General features: G+C 40.1%; 1 protein-coding gene across 1 annotated transcript in view; it reads left to right on the top strand.

Annotated features, from left to right (window-relative positions):
• LOC114642361 (von Willebrand factor A domain-containing protein 5A-like) overlaps nucleotides 1–18186 on the top strand; it is a 107687-nt gene that overhangs the window by 18748 nt on the left and 70753 nt on the right. The window contains exons 5-6 of the mRNA XM_051922126.1: nucleotides 5151–5370; nucleotides 16568–16734. Coding sequence (XP_051778086.1) covers nucleotides 5151–5370; nucleotides 16568–16734 — 387 coding nt within the window. The remainder of the gene's footprint in view (nucleotides 1–5150; nucleotides 5371–16567; nucleotides 16735–18186) is intronic.

Genomic DNA, 18186 nt, shown 5'->3' on the forward strand with positions numbered 1-18186 from the left:
TTTACATGTGTAAAAACAGTACTATACGCTCTATACAGCACTGTAAATTATAAGAATGCATTTAATTTTGGTGATGCCATTCTACCTTTACTTCAAAGAATCACAAGAATCGAAACACATGAAGTCAAACTTTTCTAATAGCTAGCAAAACACATGCAGATTGTACTTATATTTAACAGTAAAATGTCCGTAAAATATCCAAATATGTCATTTTTTTGTTTTTTTAAGATAAAACAATGTTGGTACATTTTCATAAAAGGTAAGTTCTTAAATATTGAATTACAGATAATCTAAAATCTGTTGAATCATTGCAGAGGGACTTGGACAGCATACAGACTTGGGCAGATCTGTGGCAGATTAAATTTAATGTAAATGTAAAATATTACATTTAGGAAGTAAAAATATTTGGTTTGGATACACAATAGGAGGTCTGAAAATCGAGAGTACACCTTATGAGAAGGATTTAGGAGTCGTAGTGGACTTTCAGAAGCCATTAAGAAAGATAACAGAATGTTAGGTTATATTTATCCGTGGCGTGTGGAGTACAAGTCCAAGGAGGTTCTGCTCAAGCTTTGTAATGCACTGGTAAGACCTTGCCTAGAATACTGTGTACAGTTTTGATCTCCTGGCTACAAAAAGGACATAGCAGCACTGTGGAAGTCCAAAGAAGAGTTACCAGGCTGATTTAATTATAAGGAAAGATTAAAAGAGCTGAGCATTTTTGGTTTTAGCCAAATGAGATTAAGAGAAAACATGATTGAAATGTTCAAAATTATTAAGTGAATTAGTCCAGTGGATCAAGACTCTTACTTTAAAATGACTAATCAAGAACACAGGGACAAGAGTACAGGGACACAGAAACTTGTTAAGGGTAAATTTTGCATGAACATTAGGAAATTTTTCTTTACCCAGGGAACCACAGGCACATGGAATAGCATGGTAGACAGCGGGACTTGAGGGACTTTCAAAACCAGTCGATGTTATTTTTTTACTACTTTGTACTACTTGAGACTCGTCTATTCAGGTAGTCAACTTCATGCGCTGAGAACAAATGCCCATGCTGGTGTGGTTCCCTATTTACCTGACGAGGTAAGAAGGCGGCTTCATGGCAGCAGAGCCGGTGTTAAGCTAAAGGCGAGGCAGGCTTGCAAGAAAGTGGCATTACAAGCCTTCGGTGCCTTCTGTGGTCCTAGGAAATGTGAACTCACTACCAAATAAGATTGATGAACTGGCTGTGCTGGTGAAAAATGTCAGGACCTACAGAGAATGCAGTTTGTTGTACTTTTGTGAAACGTGGCTAACAACTACCATCCCAGATGCTAACATGGAGCTACCCGGGTTTAGCACAGTTAGAGCAGACAGAGACGCAAATACCTACGGAATACCTGTGGAGAGCGGAAAGGAGGAGGACTCGCTCTATATGTGAATACCAGGTGGTGCAACTCTGGACATGTAAACGTAAAAATCTCCACTTACTGCAGGAACATCGAACTGTTGGCCATAAGTTTGCATCCCTATTACTTGCCCAGAGAGTTTGGTCACATCATTGTTATTGTATACATCCCTCCTCGGGCGGGCATGGAGATAGTGGGTGACATCATCCATTCAGATGTTGCAAAACTTCAAATGCAGCACCCCGAGGCGCTTGTGCTAATCGCTGGAGACTGTAACCATGTGACGCTGGACAAAACATTACCTGCCTTCTCCCAGTATGTGGATTGTAACACCCGGGGAAATATGACTATTGACCTACTGTATGCAAACGTTAAAGATGCATGCAGCGCCACCCCACTGCCTGCGCTTGGGAAAGCAGATCATAACCTGGTTCTGCTTCAGCCTCACTACAAACCAAGAGTGAGGGAGCTACCTACAACCACGCGCTCATTCAGGAAGTGGTGCCCTGAGGCAGAGCAGGCTCTGAGAAACTGCTTTGGAACTACGGACTGGGATATCCTGCAGGGATCTTATAGTGAGAACATTGATGAGGTTCTTGACTGCACTATTGACTACATCAACTTCTGTATGGACATTGTAGTTCCAGAACAGTACGCAGCTATGCTAACAAGCCATGGATTACAAGTGACATCAAGGGCCTTTTGAACCAGAAGAAAAGGGCTTTCAAAGGCGATGATAAGCATGAGCTCAAGCGCATTGCAGAAGGAACTCCAAGTCCAGCTCAGCGCGGCGAAGGAGCAGCACAAGAGAAAGCTGGAGCAGTAGTTGCAGGGCAACAGCATGAAGGAAGTGTGGGATGGGATGAAGATCATCATTAGCTGCAGCTCGAAGCGGTGTGCCACCATCGAGAGAGACGTGGAGAGAGCAAACCAGATGAACAACTCCTTTAACAGGTTTGACCACCCTAACCCACTCTCACCTCGGAGTACTGCACCCTCCACCCATCCTTCTGCTGATACCAGCATAGGAAAGTTTCCCCCCACCCACAATTACAGCAGCCCAGGTAAGCAGAGAGCTGAGGAGACTTTGTGCCAGCAAAGCAGTGGGTCCAGATGGAGTATCGTGATGACTGCTGAAGGCCTGTGCATTGGAGTTGGGGAGTCCTCTGCAGCGCATCTTCAACCTGAGCCTGGAACAGGGGAGAGTCCCGAGGCCTTGGAAAACATCTTGCATCACCCCAGTCCCAAAGGTATCACGTCCTAGTGAGCTGAATGACTTCCGGCCTGTCGCTCTGACGTCACGTGACGAAGATCATGGAGCGGCTGCTGCTTCACCACCTGAGGCCACAGGTCCACTACGCCCTCGACACTCCACAGTTTTCTTACCAGGAGAAGGTAGGAGCGGAGGATGCCATCTATATGCTACACCAATCCCTCTCCCACTTGGACAGAGGCAGTGGTGCTGTAAGAAATATGTTTCTGGAATTCTCTAGCGCCTTGAACACCATCCAACCTCTGCTCCTCAGGGACAAGCTGAACAGAGATGGGAATAGATTCATACCTGGTGGCATGGATTGTGAACATGGATTGTGAACTATCTTTCTTACAGACAGACCTCAGTATGTGCGTCTCGGGCACTGCAGGTCTGACAGTCTGGTCAGCAACACAGGAGCACCACAGGGGACTGTACTTTCTCCGGTCCTGTTCAGCCTATATACATCGGACTTCCAATACAACTCGGAGTCCTGCCACGTGCAAAAGTTCGCTGACGACACTGCTATCGTGGGCTGCATCAGGAGTGGGCAGGAGAAGTATAGAACCTAATCAAGGACTTCATTAAATGGTGCGACTCAAACCACCTACACCTGAACACCAGCAAAACCAAGCAGCTGGTGGTGGATTTTAGGAGATCCAGGCCCCTCCTGGACCCCGTGATCATCAGAGGTGACTGTGTGCAGAGGGTGCAGGCCTATAAATACCTGGGAGTGCAGCTGGATGATAAATTGGAATGGACTGCCAATAGATAGATAGATAGATAGATACTTTATTAATCCCAGGGGGAAATTCACATACTCCAGCAGCAAAAAATATTAAATTATACTGATGCTCTGTGCAAGAGAGGACAGAGCCGACTATACTTTCGTAGAAGGCTGGCGTCCTTCATCATCTGCAATAAGATGCTACAGATGTTCTATCAGACGGTTGTGGCGAGTGCCCTGTTCTATCAGACGGTTGTGGCGAGTGCCCTCTTCTATGCAGTGGTGTGCTGGGGAGGCAGCACAAAGAAGAGGGACGTCTCACACCTGGACAAACTGGTGAGGAAGGCAGGCTCTATTGTAGGCACGGAGCTGGACAGTTTTGACCTCCGTGGCAGAGTGACGGGCGCTCAGCAGGCTCCTGTCAATCATGGAGAATCCATTGCATTCACTAAACAGTGTCATCTCCAGACAGAGGAGCAGCTTCAGCAACGGACTGCTGTCAATGTCCTGCTCCACTGACAGACTGACGCACACTATGCACCTCTTCATTAACATTATACAAAGTTATTGTCTGTTTTACCTGTATTTTTATCACTCTTTAATATTGTTTCTTTATCAGTATGCTGCTGCTGGAGTATGTGAATTTCCCCTTGGGATTAATAAAGTATCTATTTTGGAAGATTTAAGTTAAGTTTCAAATACTTTGTTCTGCAGTAAGTTTTGGAGTCTGTGATGCTTTTCTACACACTTTGTCTTGTGTAGTATAACCAGTTCGCAAACAAATGTAACTCAAACACAGGTTATTAAAAGCAGTGGGTAACTGATGTCGTATACTATTTGAAATTGGAAAAAAATCTAATTCTCAGTTAGAGGATCTGTTCAGAACTTTTTCAAAACCTGGCAGGATCTAATCAATAATATTTCAGATTAAAGCACTGAGGAAGCAGATTCTCTTCCCATTTTTTTCTTCATTTATCTTTATCCCCCTATTAAACTCATCAATTTATTTTACTACTAGCTTTAGGTTTTACTCCATTGGCAATGCTCTCTTTCTCAGGGGTGGGGGTTGATTTGTTTTCAATCCTATTTTTTGTAAAAATTGATCTATTTGTATGGAATGATGACAATAAAATCAATAAAATTTAATAAACAAAAAAAAAAAAACAAAAAGCAACCATATAACAACAAAACATAAATATAATTTTTTCTATTTATACTTGTATTGGATTGTGAAATATGAAGTCATTGATGAACTACTCATGCAACAAAATGGCAAACTTTAAGTATAGAACTGTGAAACATGTTTTTCATGTGCAGAACTCTTAAGTGCCATAGCTTCAAACTTAATACTGCAACTTTAATTCAGAATGTGAGTGATCACGTTGAAACACTGCAGACTATGCAACATCTTGTGTAGTGTCAAGACATGGGCTAAGCAATTGAACATTTGTGCTTAATGTATAGTAATCAAGAATTAATACAATTGTAAATAAACACCATACACTATAGTTACTATTCATTTAGCCTATACCTCTTTAGAAAATCATTCAATGTTTTTATCATATTCCCGCCTTCAGCCACTGCCTTGTATATTATATCAGTTGAAAGGCATACATCTAGAAATGTTAATTACATCTAATTATGAATATTGCGAGTAATGCATTGTAAGTAGTTGCAGATAATATATTTCAGTTCCTGTCTACAAGATATTAAAAAGCACTGTTTTCTGTTCTTGGTAAGTTTCATACTTGTAAGTTATATATTTTGATGGTTATAGGCAAGAGAAGACTATGATGATGCCATAAGCAGTGGACAACAAGCATTTCTCCTGGAAAAAACTGAGATCCCAGATGTGTTCCGTCTCAGTGTTGGCAGTCTGTCTGCAGGACAGAAGGCCACATTATCCCTGTCCTATGTGACAGAGTTGCCTGTTGAGGCTGATGACGCTCTTCGTTTCTGCCTGCCTACTGTGCTGTGTCCACGCTACACTCCACAAGGTAGATTTTTTGTTTTTCTATTTTAAAATGTAATGTCATAGTACATGCTTTTCTGAAAAAAAATCCTTGACAATACTTGTTCAGTAATTTATGGAGCTTGACACTGCTACTTGTTCATTTACTTGATAATGAAGAACTGCATCTGTTAAACATCATTTGAGTGCTTAGAGTATTTCTCACTTTTTCAGTAGTAGGGTAAGAGCCAGTCAAGAGCTTGTGTTGGGCTTTCTCTGTTTAGGAGAGGTAGTAAATCGGTATAGGAAAATTCCAAAAGCATACCGTTTAACTGAATCACCACTAAGCAACTTTTCAACTATATATTTTATTTCCAATGTATCTTATTAATTGTAGCAACATTGAGAAGAATTTAGAAATAGATGTTCATAACTGAAATGCACACTACATTTAACAAATGATAAATCCAGGAGAAATGTGGGTGTATGTATTTTGAATATAGCTGACATTTCACTTTTAGTTTTCATTTCGTCTTTTAAACGGCAGATACTCATTTGGTAAAGTACTGTATTAAAATGTAAGCAAATGAATGTTTTCCAAGTACCTTCTACAGGCATGCCACTTATGCTGTCATTAAATTTGATTTGCTTTTGCTGCTTATGGTATTCCACATTTAAGTCTTTCCATGTTGACATGAGAGGAGACAACTAGCAAGTGCACATACAATATTTAAACACTTCCATTGAAATCAGTGGATGTATATTCTGTGTCTGCTGAATGTGTTCAGAACAACAGGAATGGCCTCCACAAAAACTGTACACAACATTAAAACCACTTGCCTAATACTGTGTATGTCCCTTTCATGTCATCAAAAAGGCTCTGTCCCATCAAGGCATGAACTTGACAAGACCTCTGAAGATGTCATGTGATATCAGGCACCAGGATGTCAGCAGCAGATCCTTTAGGTCCTGTAGGTTGTAAGGTGGGGCCTTCATGGATTGGACTGGATTGGTTTATCCAGCACAGCCCACAGATTCTCGGATTTTGGAGGCCAAGTAAACACTTTGAACTGTTTGTCGTGTTCCTTAACTGTTCTTGAACAAGTTTTACAGTGTGGCAGGGCACATTATCCTTCTGAAAGAGGTCACTTTCATCACAGGATACTATTGCCATGAAGGACCATATGTGGTCTGCAACAGTCTTTAGGGAGGTGGTGCATGTCAAAGTAACATCTACATGAAAGCCAGGACCCAAGGTTTCCCAGCAGAACATTTTCCCAGAGCATCACACTGCCTCCACTGGCTTGTCTTCCTCCCATAGTACATCTTGCTGCCATCTCTTCCCAAGGAAAACATTGCACATGCACCCAGCCCTACACACGATATAAAAGAAATTATGATTCATCAGACCAAACATTCAGCTCACCAAAGAGCACAGACCTGTCTTTTAGCTCCCCTAAAGGAGAACAGCTCATCAGCTTTCCTCTCCTCCAAAGACGTAAAAGAGGTCAATACAGGTAGTTCTGAAAGAAGGTGAAATCTCTGTTGATTGGATCAAAGTCACTTCCATTTACAGATCCAGTGACTGCTTGTACAGTAGGTGCCTTACTTTGTCCATCACATCTAGCCAGAGTTCAGTTAGTGGTTACAAGCCTGAAATTAATGTCCATTTGAATGCCTTTTTGTCTGACAGAATCTCTTTAGAGGTGTCAGCTTAATGCTGTTTTTTTATAAGATGAAGTACAGGGCTATCCAAAGTGTTGGCACAAGCTGCAGTTCATGTTTGGGTTTGGGTTTGAGTAGTGCAACTGGATTTCTGTATCCCTGTTAAATCTGTTGTCTTAACAGGCCTTGTGTGATACTAAAACGACCAACTTTATACATTCTTACCCAGAGCCTTCGACCATTAGGGCATTGTGGTACAGAGTGGCCTCTGAATCAAAACCAATTCCAAACAGCCATACTTCAAACCAATGGGTGCACACACTGCCTTTTTACACCTGCCATCAAGTAGTGGATTGGCTTATAGAATGTCCCCCATTTCTTCAACTGAAGCTTGCCAGTTAGGTAGCTTTATGGCCTTCCTGTGGGGGTTGTCTTATAGGATGTCTTGCACTGAATCACTCTTGCCAAACCAGTTTGAGGCACCCCCACCACCCCAACCCTGCAAAAAATTTCACATCCCGAGTCATTGCTAAAGACTGGGAGATTGGTTAGTTAGACATGAATGTACAACAAGCATAATGAAAAAACTAATATTACAATTGGAATTGGTACAAAATATTTATCAACTTATATGCAAAATATCACCTTGCCACAGAGACTCTGCTGTAAAATTTACCAGTACAATTTTGAATTCATTATTCCTTCTATGACAGTAGGCTGTCCAAGCCCTGACACAGCGATACAGTCCCAAACCGTATAGCATGCTTCATGGCTGGAATGAGAATTTGATGTGCAGTGATTGCTTTTTCCTCCAAACCCAGCATTTCCTGTTTTTGCCAAAGAGTTCTAACGTTTGTCACAGTATCTATAAAACTGAACTATAAAGTTTTATGGAACTCTGGGTGGTCTTTTGTTGCAAACTGGAAATGTGCAACAAGTTGTGTCCTTCTATGCACACTCTTTTTACTTTCACGTATACGAAGTGTCGACAAAAGTATAATAATCATCATGAAATAATTTGACCTCGAGATTTTGATTAATCGTGATGTTTTAGACCTCCCTTACATTCTCGGACATGAAGTAAAGAGAAAGTATAGTAATCAAGAAAAAATCTGACCTCTGATGAATCTTGACGTTTTAGACCTTTTTGAGACTGAAAATACTGTTTTTGAAATTCTGCCTGCGTGTGTGTGTGTAAACACGATAACTCAAAAATGCAGCAAGATGGATGAAATTTGGCATGTGGTTGTTACACCAAAATTGTAGATCTGTATTAACTTCTGGGCCAAATCCATCAACCGGAAGTGGTACTTTACCTGCAGAGTCTGATTATTTAAATCCATCCATTATCCAACCCGCTGAATCCGAACACAAGGTCACAGGGGTCTGCTGGAACTAATCCCAGCCAACACAGGGCGCAAGGCAGAGAACCAATCCCGGGCAGGGCACCAACCCACCGTAGGACACCCACACACACCAAGCACACACTAGGGCCAATTTAGAATCGCCAATGCACCTAACCTGCATGTCTTTGGACTGTGGGAGGAAAACCACACAAAATTGCGGGGGGAACATGCAAACTCCACACAGGGAGGACCCGGGAAGCAAACCCAGGTGTTCTTACTGCAAGGCAGAAGCGCTACCACTGCGCCACCGTGCCACCTGAGACCACTCCTGATTTTTCTTATAGTGATGTAGGAAAGGTGTGATTTGTCGTGCCCACCCAGAAGGATGCCAATAAATGTTGGAAATGGAAAAATTAATTTTAAGTTGGTTAATTACACTGGTCAACAAGCATTTTGCTACTGGGATTCTTTCATCTGTACTTTAACAAATTTCACTTGCTGACTCCAAATCCGAAAACCGTTTTCGTCCAGCACATCCCATTTTTTAGTTAAGATGTTCCAGGTCTTGGACAACTAGGGTGACTGGACTCTCACTCTCGATTTTCCGACCGCCCACTGTGTATTCAAACCTAACATTTTTACTTCCTATGTGTAATACTTTACATTTACCGACATTAAATTTCACCTGCCACAAATCTGCCCAAGCCTGTATGCTATCCAAGTCCTTCTGTATCTATCTTTTTATCATCTGCAAACTTAACCAGCTTGTTACTTGTATTCTGATCTAAATCATTTATATACATTAAAAGTGGCAGCAGTCCTAGCACTGACCCCTGTGGAACACCACTCTTAACATCACCCAGTTCTGATGAGGTTCCTCGCACCATCACCCTCTGCATCCCGTGTCTTAGCCAATTCTGCAGCCATCTAAAAACATCACCCTGAACTCCCACTTCTTTCAATTTGATGCCCAACCTTTCATGTGGCACCTTATCAAATGCTTTCCGTGAACTGATGCTTGACGATGAGTTCAAAAGGAAACTGAAGCCCACTGAATCAGGACCCTCATTCGTGCAGGGTGTCCAGAATTTTCTTGACATTCACAGAGCAGAGAATTATACTGAGCTTGTGGAGAATATGCTGAAAGTATACGGGAACCAGAATGTCACTGAAGACGCATTTTTTACATTCTCATCTTGTTTCCACCAAATCTGGGCGATGTCAGAGATGAGTATGGGGAAAGATTTCATCAAGATATAAAGGTGATGGAAAACTAATATTGGGGAAAAATTCACTCTGAGCATGATGGGTGACTACTGTTGGTCCTTGTAAAGAGAGACGGATGTGCAGTACAAGCTCAAAAGCGAGTGCCTCCAAAAATTTTTGGGCACTCTGACCTCATTTTATATTGAGGTAAATTGACATAAATATGCTGTAATGTGTCTCTGGTATCGTCTTCTGGTTTGTTTTCAGAATAAACACATCAAAACAATTTTGGTGGGACCTAGTTCAAACTCCAGATACAGTGTTGATATATTATATTGATATTCAAAAATGTCAAAACGTCAATGATGTGTATTTCAAAAACCTGATGTGCTGGCTTAATTCCGATTTCATATATAAAATCAGTGTAAAAAACTTAATAAAGAGATGCTCTTAAGTTCCCAGAAGCAAAAAAAAAAAATTTTTGTAGACCAGTGTTATCAGTCTTTCATTCGGCAATACCAGTGATTAATCAAATAATTGGCAAGGCTCCTACTTTATTTATCTTTACTTTGTTGTAGGAGGTCATCTCTGGCCTTTAGACTTGCATCACACTCAGAGAAACAGAATACTAAAATTTATTGATAAACACAAGGATTGTAGAAATCTGATATCAGTATATATATATGATGACATGTGAGACTAGACACAGACAAACATGTAACACAGAGAGGCTAGCTGATTAGTGGTTTCTAGAGGTCTAACTTATCTTACCACAGATAAATAGTTTTACAATACAAACTCTTTAAAGCTGATGTCCGAAGTTGTGTTCCAGGTTCTATTGAAGGATTCTTCATGCTTTTGAGTGCACTGGTTTTCTTTATTGCATGATCCTTGTTTGTGGTGTTCTGTAATACTGCTTTGTCAACTAGCTTTCTGCTGTTAGGCCCTTTGCTGTGTTGTTTGCTCCTTCATAGGAAAAAACATTACTCTTTGTGGTATTAGATGCTGAAGTTCCCTTCTTGGGCGGCACGGTGGCGCAGTGGGTAGCGCTGCTGCCTTGCACTTAGGAGACCGGGGTTTGCTTCCCGGGTCCTCCCTGCGTGGAGTTTGCATGTTCTCCCTGTGTCTGCATAGGTTTCCTCCGGGTACTCCCACAGTCCAAAGACATGCAGGTTAGGTAGATTGGTGATTCTAAATTGTCCGTAGTGTGTGCTTGGTGTGTGTGTGTCCTGCGGTGGGATGGAGCCCTGCCCGGGATTGGTTCCTGCCTTCTGCCCTGTGTTGGCTAGGATTGGCTCCAGCAGACCCCATGACCCTGTGTTAGGATATAGTGGGTTGGATGATGGATGGATGGAGTTCCCTTCTTGAAGTGATTGTTGTTTCTCAGTCCTTTCAGCACACTGGCCCATTGCTTGTCTTGGCCAGAGAGGTTGTCAATTTCTGATTTCACTCAGGCCTTTAGAACTTCTTTTGTGGCCTTTAGAACTTCTTTTGTAACCTTTTCCAGCTTTATGCATCACCACTATCACCACCATTCTGCTTCAAACAGATCTTTCTTGAGAAGAGCAGATTCATTTAGCAGCCAAGTTTTGTGTGCCTTTTTGTTTTTATAGGGCAGGGCAATTCTAACAAATTGAATCTCAGTCATTGACTGGAACATCTGACTCCAAATGTTTTTAGAGAGGTTTGCATACTCTTTCTAACACAGACTGTAGTATTGGGTTAATGTACCATGTTAGCCATTATGGATGGAATGAGAAGTGAAGCAAAATGACACCTACAACTTGCCAGAAGAAGGTGCCCGAGCTACCCTGAAATCTTGCATATTGTAATCTGTTCAGTAAGCCAACAGAAGGTGTCATTTTGCTTCACTTCTCATTGCCACACAGACTGTGAAAGTTTCAAGTGTGATAACTACTGGGAAGAATTATATTTGTTTGTACATTTTTAGTCTGCGCAGATTGTGGTTTTTTTTTTATTATTGAGTTAGATGAAGATCAGACCAAATTTGTCTTAAGCATCTAATACAGAAATGAATGTAACTTTTTCTGAATGTAACTTTTTCTTAATATAAACTAGGAGGCTTTGCCCCCTGCTCGCTTCGCTATCCAACCCCTTTCCCCCCCTGCCAGCGGCCGCTTCTCCGAAACCCCTCATAAACGGTGATACAATGGGAAACAAATGCTTTTCTTTTTTAAAACGGTGATACAATGGGAAACCAATATTTTTTTTTTCTAACTCCTCTTCACTTTTTTTCTAACTGCTCTTCGCTTGAGCAGGTGCTGGCGTGCCCTTACGCGTGATGTGCAATTTGCTTGCCTACCCCTCTCCCCCCCCCTCCGCCAGTGGTATGTGCTCTTTTGAAGGGGGGAGCTTAGCGTATCTCAAGGATATTCTGCCGCTCCTCCGAAACCCCTATTAAACGGTGATACATTGGAGAACATGTAACAGATGTTTTTTTCACCTCATCTGTGCTCGAGAAGCTGTTGGCTTGCTGCTGCTAGGTCACATGATCCGCATTTCGTGCAGAGCTTTGAATGTTTAAAAGCCTGTACAGCACCTGAATATTTGATCTCTTTTCTTAGTTCAGTTATTTCCCGAGTAATATTTTCAGTTTGATTGCGCTAAGGCGATCTTTACTCTCATTTTTTGAGACTTTTCCAATTTTCCTACTTACATTATCTCTAACCTGCTCTCCCTGTGTTTTACAGGACTTGCGTCTGAGGGTTGTAAGTATAATGTTACTTGTTTGTCTTGCAAGAAGTGAAAGTGTCTCTGTCTCTCTTCAAAAGATAACGTCTCGTCCCTGGGAAAAAGTCTCATCTTGTTGCAAGCTATTAAGAGATATTATATATATATATATATATATATATATATATATATAAATAGTAACTAATAATAAATAATAATTAATTACTAATAGTTACTGTTGCCCTTCTGTCAGCTTGGGCCAGTCTGCCTATTCTCCTCTGACCTCTGGCATCAACAAGGCATTTTCACCTAGACAACTGCTGCTCACTGGATATTTTCCCTTTTTCAGACCATTAGAGATGATATTGCATGAAAATCCCAGTAGATCAGCAGTTTCTGAAATACTCAGACCAGCCCGTCTGGCACCAACATCCATGCCACATTCAAAATCACTTAAACTCCTTTCTTCCCCATTATGATGCTCAGTTTGAACTTCAGTAGGTTGTCATATGACCATGTCTACATTCCTAAATGCATTGAATTGCTGTTATGTAATTGGCTGATTAGTTATTTGCATTAATAAGCAGTTGAACAGGTGTACATAATAAAGTGGCTGGTGAGTATATTTCATCTAAGACGAAGAAACAAATGAATGCCCTATGCAAAAGTAAAAACACTCTTGAGTTCACAGATTTTAAAATAAAACAGTCAGATGTGCCTCAAACCCTCCATTCATTGAAAACTCCCTGGACCTGATGGGATTTTACCCATTGTACTGAAAGAAATGAAAAATGTCATCTATAAACCTTTATTAGGCCTATTTGAGCAGTCACTTGAGAAACGAGAATGACCAAAAGTCAAAGTCAAGCTTTATTTATGCAGCACATTAAAATTCCTTAAACCGAATCACTATATTGCTGCTTTACAACAGAAATCTCTGAATTTTTTTCTACTGTGCTTGACCATGAATAGGCACAGACAGTGGGTGTTGTGAAATGGGTTATGATTTTATAGAAGCAGATAACGGAACCATGAAATAGCAAGGATTTACTGTATTTATATTCCCTCATTTTTTTAGGTGTTCGCTGATTCCTGTCACCTTTTACTATTTTTGTCTAAATTTTGAATTGATTTTTTTGTGTTTGCTCATGAAAGTACAGTAGTTGCTAGGAATATGTTTAGAAACATGACCCGTATAAAGGTTTTGCAAAAATTATTTAAAGTTGATGCTTAAAAAAGTGAACTGAATTAAATTGAAAAAAGCATTTCATTAGTAGCTAGGGATAAAACAAAAAATCCATATTACAGTTCACTTTATAAATTATATAATTAAAATAATAATAATTTAATTATTTGGCAGCAATATAATATTTACTTAAAAAGTCATCTTGTAGCTATATATATATTCACAGAATGCAAAAATTTTAATTTTTTTAACTGATAGCGTAATGCTAGTGGCTCATCAAATGTACTTGTAATCAGAGGGGATGTCAGACTTGATGAATGTGCTGCTGTGATCGTCACCTAAGGATTTCAGGTTACATGACTAAAAGTTTATGGTAGCAAATTACACAACTCAGTGTAGACTTTTCAACTTAGTTTTAAATTTCCAAAGTTTTCTCCATTCTGACAGTCAATAACGTGTTGTCTGACAGCATCCAGTTCTGCAAGCAGGCTTTTTAGGTGCAGTGAGTTCAGCAGCCACCTCAATCCCTTTTTTCCATTCTGTTGTGGTACAACAAACATATGGCGTCACACAGATGAGCTTGTCTTCTGTCTACATGATCCAAAACACTCAGGTCCCTTATCCTTTGTGCCTGAATTCTATGCATTGTACTTTAGGATGAATGCTCATTGGTTGTCAGCTTTTACAGATACAGTACAGAACCCACCCCTATGACTTAAAAAAAAGATTAAAAAAATGTATTTTTGTTTAAGGTGAGTCACAGATTAGTTGGGCTCAGTCCCTGGGGAGTTCAGACTTCATGACAGTCAAAGGAGCGTGCAGCGACAGCCCCAAACTCTTAAGATTATGTAAATGCAATCAGTGACTGAAATCACTGGAAAAGTCATGTAGCCTGACAGGCTGTAGTTTTTAAACTGAAATTGATTTCTATCCATTATTGACTTAATAAATCCTGAATAGGATAGTTGGGCACCATAACCTATCACAGTTGTACTGGGTTCAAGGAAGTAGCCAGGCATAGACAGGACAACAGTGGAGGCTACATACACTCATATAGACATCCAAGTCCAAACTCACAAAGGGTCACTTTAGAGGCTCTTTGTAGTGTGATGCATGTTGACACCAAGAGAATGTTATATCCCACACACATAGTAACTGTCTGCAGGTCCACAGGCTATTTCAATTTCCCTTTTATATTTGTGATTTCAAAGGAACTGCACATTTTAATCTGCAGTGGCAAAAGTGAAGTCACAAAACAGCTTAAGATCTACTGTATATAATAAGTAAGACTGTAAGTACCATCTGTCTTTCTTCTGAATGTTTCAGCTTTGATTATTTTTTCTGTTTTGCACTCTTAAGAACCTCATTTCAACCCCTAGATTATATCTTACCTGTCTGTTCACCAATCGTGTAAAAACAGCTGTACCGATTTTGTCAAAATTTTGCATGTAGGTTGCCATTGGTCCATCTTAAAATATATGGCTATGGCATTTCAAAAATTTCATCAGGAATGGTGGTTGTTTGAGGTGTCAAAAAATGCACGACTACAAAGTTGTTGAATCAAAAATCATAAAATTTCCCATGCATTTTTTTATTTTGCTACATCTGTGCTACATCTGTACATAAAGGGAGGAAGATCTCATTTTTAAAAGTTAAATGAGGAAGGCCTAAGAGAAGGTTTATGGATGTGGTGAGAGCGGACGTGCAGGTGATGGGTGTAACAGAACAAGATGTAGAGGAGAGGAAGATATGGAAGAAGATGACTGGCTGTGGTGACCCCAAACGGGGGCAGTCGAAAGAAGAAGATATAGTTTGCACACAACTTCAAATTGCATTCTTTATGCAGCACACTTTACTAAGTGAGTTAAATAAATGGAAAATTTGCTTAATGAGCATGAAAGTGAGATTGTGGTAAAAATTCCACTAGTCTTCATTTTTAAACTTCCACAGTCATTTCCAGATCCATTGTGATTTTAAAAGCAGAAAGTAGTGAAGCCTTGACTACTCCCTCCAGAAATCTGTTAGGTTACTACTCAAAAGCATTCACCAGTAAATAATTATAAGATTTAAACGTTATGCCATTTATCTTTTTTCTCTAAAAAAAGTGCTGCATTCTGTTATGGTGTGAAATTTTGCATACAAGTTGATAAATATTTTGTATGTCTTTATTTGTAACTTAGGCACAGCAATGTAATGTTAGTGTTACATTAGTGAGAAGGATTCATTCATGTTTACACCTTAGACTAAGTCAGGATAGTGAATTTTATGACAGGGTTGGGGTAGTGCCTAAAGCAAATTTGGCAAATGTTTCTCTGCAGGACTCTCTCAGTCAACCCCCACAGGAAAGCCAGACTGCCTAGCTGGCAAGCTTCACCTTAACAAATGGTTTTGGGGGTGGGAGTGAAAGGTATTCGGTGCCCCACTGGTCTGAAGTATGGCTGGGATTGGCTTGTATCAGAAGCCTTTAATAAGTACCATGAATTGGCTGTAGGGTTTGGACAGAGAATCAGTAAAATTCCTTGCTTTACCTTTCTTACAAACATCTGATGAAAGAGCATCTCACACAAAGGACAACACAATGAAGAGCATAGCTCAGCAGCCATATTGGGACAAGCATGTGCCGTGTTCTGAAGAATGCTAACCACAAATGATCCCTTAAAAATGAGACATTTTAAGTAACAAGTCTGTGTGGCACCTGAAACTACACATCGGCATTTATCAGGTTGTATGGTTACCAATATTCAAATGTACTTTGCATATTGTTACTATTTATGAATATTATCAATAATACATTGTTTACATTGTAACTTAACTCCTGCTTGTCTTTTAATACACCTAATTGCCTGAGGTTATAAGTGTAGAAGGGAAGGTGGGGAGAAGTTATTTGGTACAATACCTTCTAAACAGTGAAGTCTGTGAGATTTGAGGCATTTTGACAAAGTCTACATATTAATAATACAAAAGGGGAAAGTAGAGTGATATATTACTCTGCCAAGACAAAACAATTATATAAGCAAGATTGCATGTCCTTTTGTGACATGTTTCAGCATATGTAGTTGTGTTTATAATGGGTATCTGTAGTGGACATTTCTTTTTGAGGTAAACTTGTATCTATTGATTAGTGAAATCTTCTACTTTTGTCTTTTTAGGTACTACATCTGTGACAAAAGGAGTACCTCGTGTCCCTTTTGGCTCCATCCCCTATACCCTGTCTCTCACTTGTCATCTGGTCTCCCCCAATGGAATTTCAAATGTGAAATCCAACTCTGCACTGATGCCTCTTGAGTACCTAAGTGATGACAAGACAGAAGCAAAGGTGCCACTGTTAATTTTCTAATATTGCTTTGCTGAAACTCCAACCATTGTGATAAATCGTCATTATTATGTTCCATCTTCTTTGAGAACTGCAGTGTTAACTTTAGATGAATAGTATTAAAATTTGTAACTTTGCCAATAATTTCAGCTCATTTTGTTTAGTTGATAATGTTAAAGATTTGAGTTTTATCTGAATGTACATCTAATGCATCTTCTGCTACATTTCAAAACTGCATGTTAAGAATGGGGCGGCACGGTGGCGCAGTGGTAGCACTGCTGCCTCACAGTTAGGAGACCCGGGTTCGCTTCCCGGGTCCTCCCTGCATGGAGTTTGCATGTTCTCCCCGTGTCTGTGTCGGTTTCCTCCCACAGTTCAAAGACATGCAGGTTAGATGGATTGGCCAATTCTAAATTGGCCCTAGTGTGTGCTTGGTGTTTGTGTGTGTCCTGCGGTGGGTTGACACCCTGCCCGGGATTGGTTCCTGCCTTGTGCCCTGTGTTGGCTGGGATTGGCTCCAGCAGACCCCGGTGACCCTGTGTTCAGATTCAGCGGGTTGGAAATTGGATGGATGTTAAGAATGGGCTGCCATCCACTGATCTCTGTGCTGGCACACTGGGCTGTAAATGGAAAGAATTTTTGGCACAGATGAATCAAACTCATTGCCATTCAGGTGCATGCTGGATATAAATGTATTTATGGAATTGTGCAGTTTAAAGGTTTAAGTTATAATAGTAAATTAGTAGGTGTATTTTCTCTTTCATGTGGTAAATAGTTGAAGAGTGGTTTGAACACAAAGGTTAGTGGCAAAGACAATTCAATAGGGACGTTTTGTATTATGGATAAGAATATGTAACTGTTTACAGCACATGAAAAAAGCACATGAAAAAATAAAAAAGTGCAAGATGCAGCTTGTTCATAGCGCTGCGGTTCAAGTACAGGGTGGTCCAGATCTAATTATGCAACTTTTAATGCAATGCAGGAAAATAATACAATACAAGACAAAAGAATTGTTGGAAATATCTTGTAATAAATGACCGTCTCCATGCCATTTTGGAATACAGGGCACGTGCTGCCATCTATCTGCAGCAAAAATAATTTTTTGTGAAATCTCTGTAATAAACTTAACAAGTTACAGTGTAATGAAAATTGCATAATTAAATCTGGACCACCCAATACATTAGAACATTAGAAATATTTAGACAAGAACAGGCCATTTGGTCCAACAAATCATTCCTAATTCATCCAAAATAACATCAAGTTGAGTTTTGAAGGTCCCTGAAGTCCTACTGTCTACCACACTACTTACAAAATAGAATAATTGAAAGTATTTGTGGATTTTATGAAGGTTGTTTCAGTTGAAAACTGAGATCAAAATCATCTTTTTCCTCCCATGCAAAAACTAGGCATTGCAATTCACCCTAAAAGAGGTAGAATACTAATTATTGGAAACTT

Source organism: Erpetoichthys calabaricus, chromosome 2 (genome assembly GCF_900747795.2).
Source record: "Erpetoichthys calabaricus chromosome 2, fErpCal1.3, whole genome shotgun sequence".
NCBI classification, from domain to species: Eukaryota; Metazoa; Chordata; class Cladistia; order Polypteriformes; family Polypteridae; genus Erpetoichthys; species Erpetoichthys calabaricus.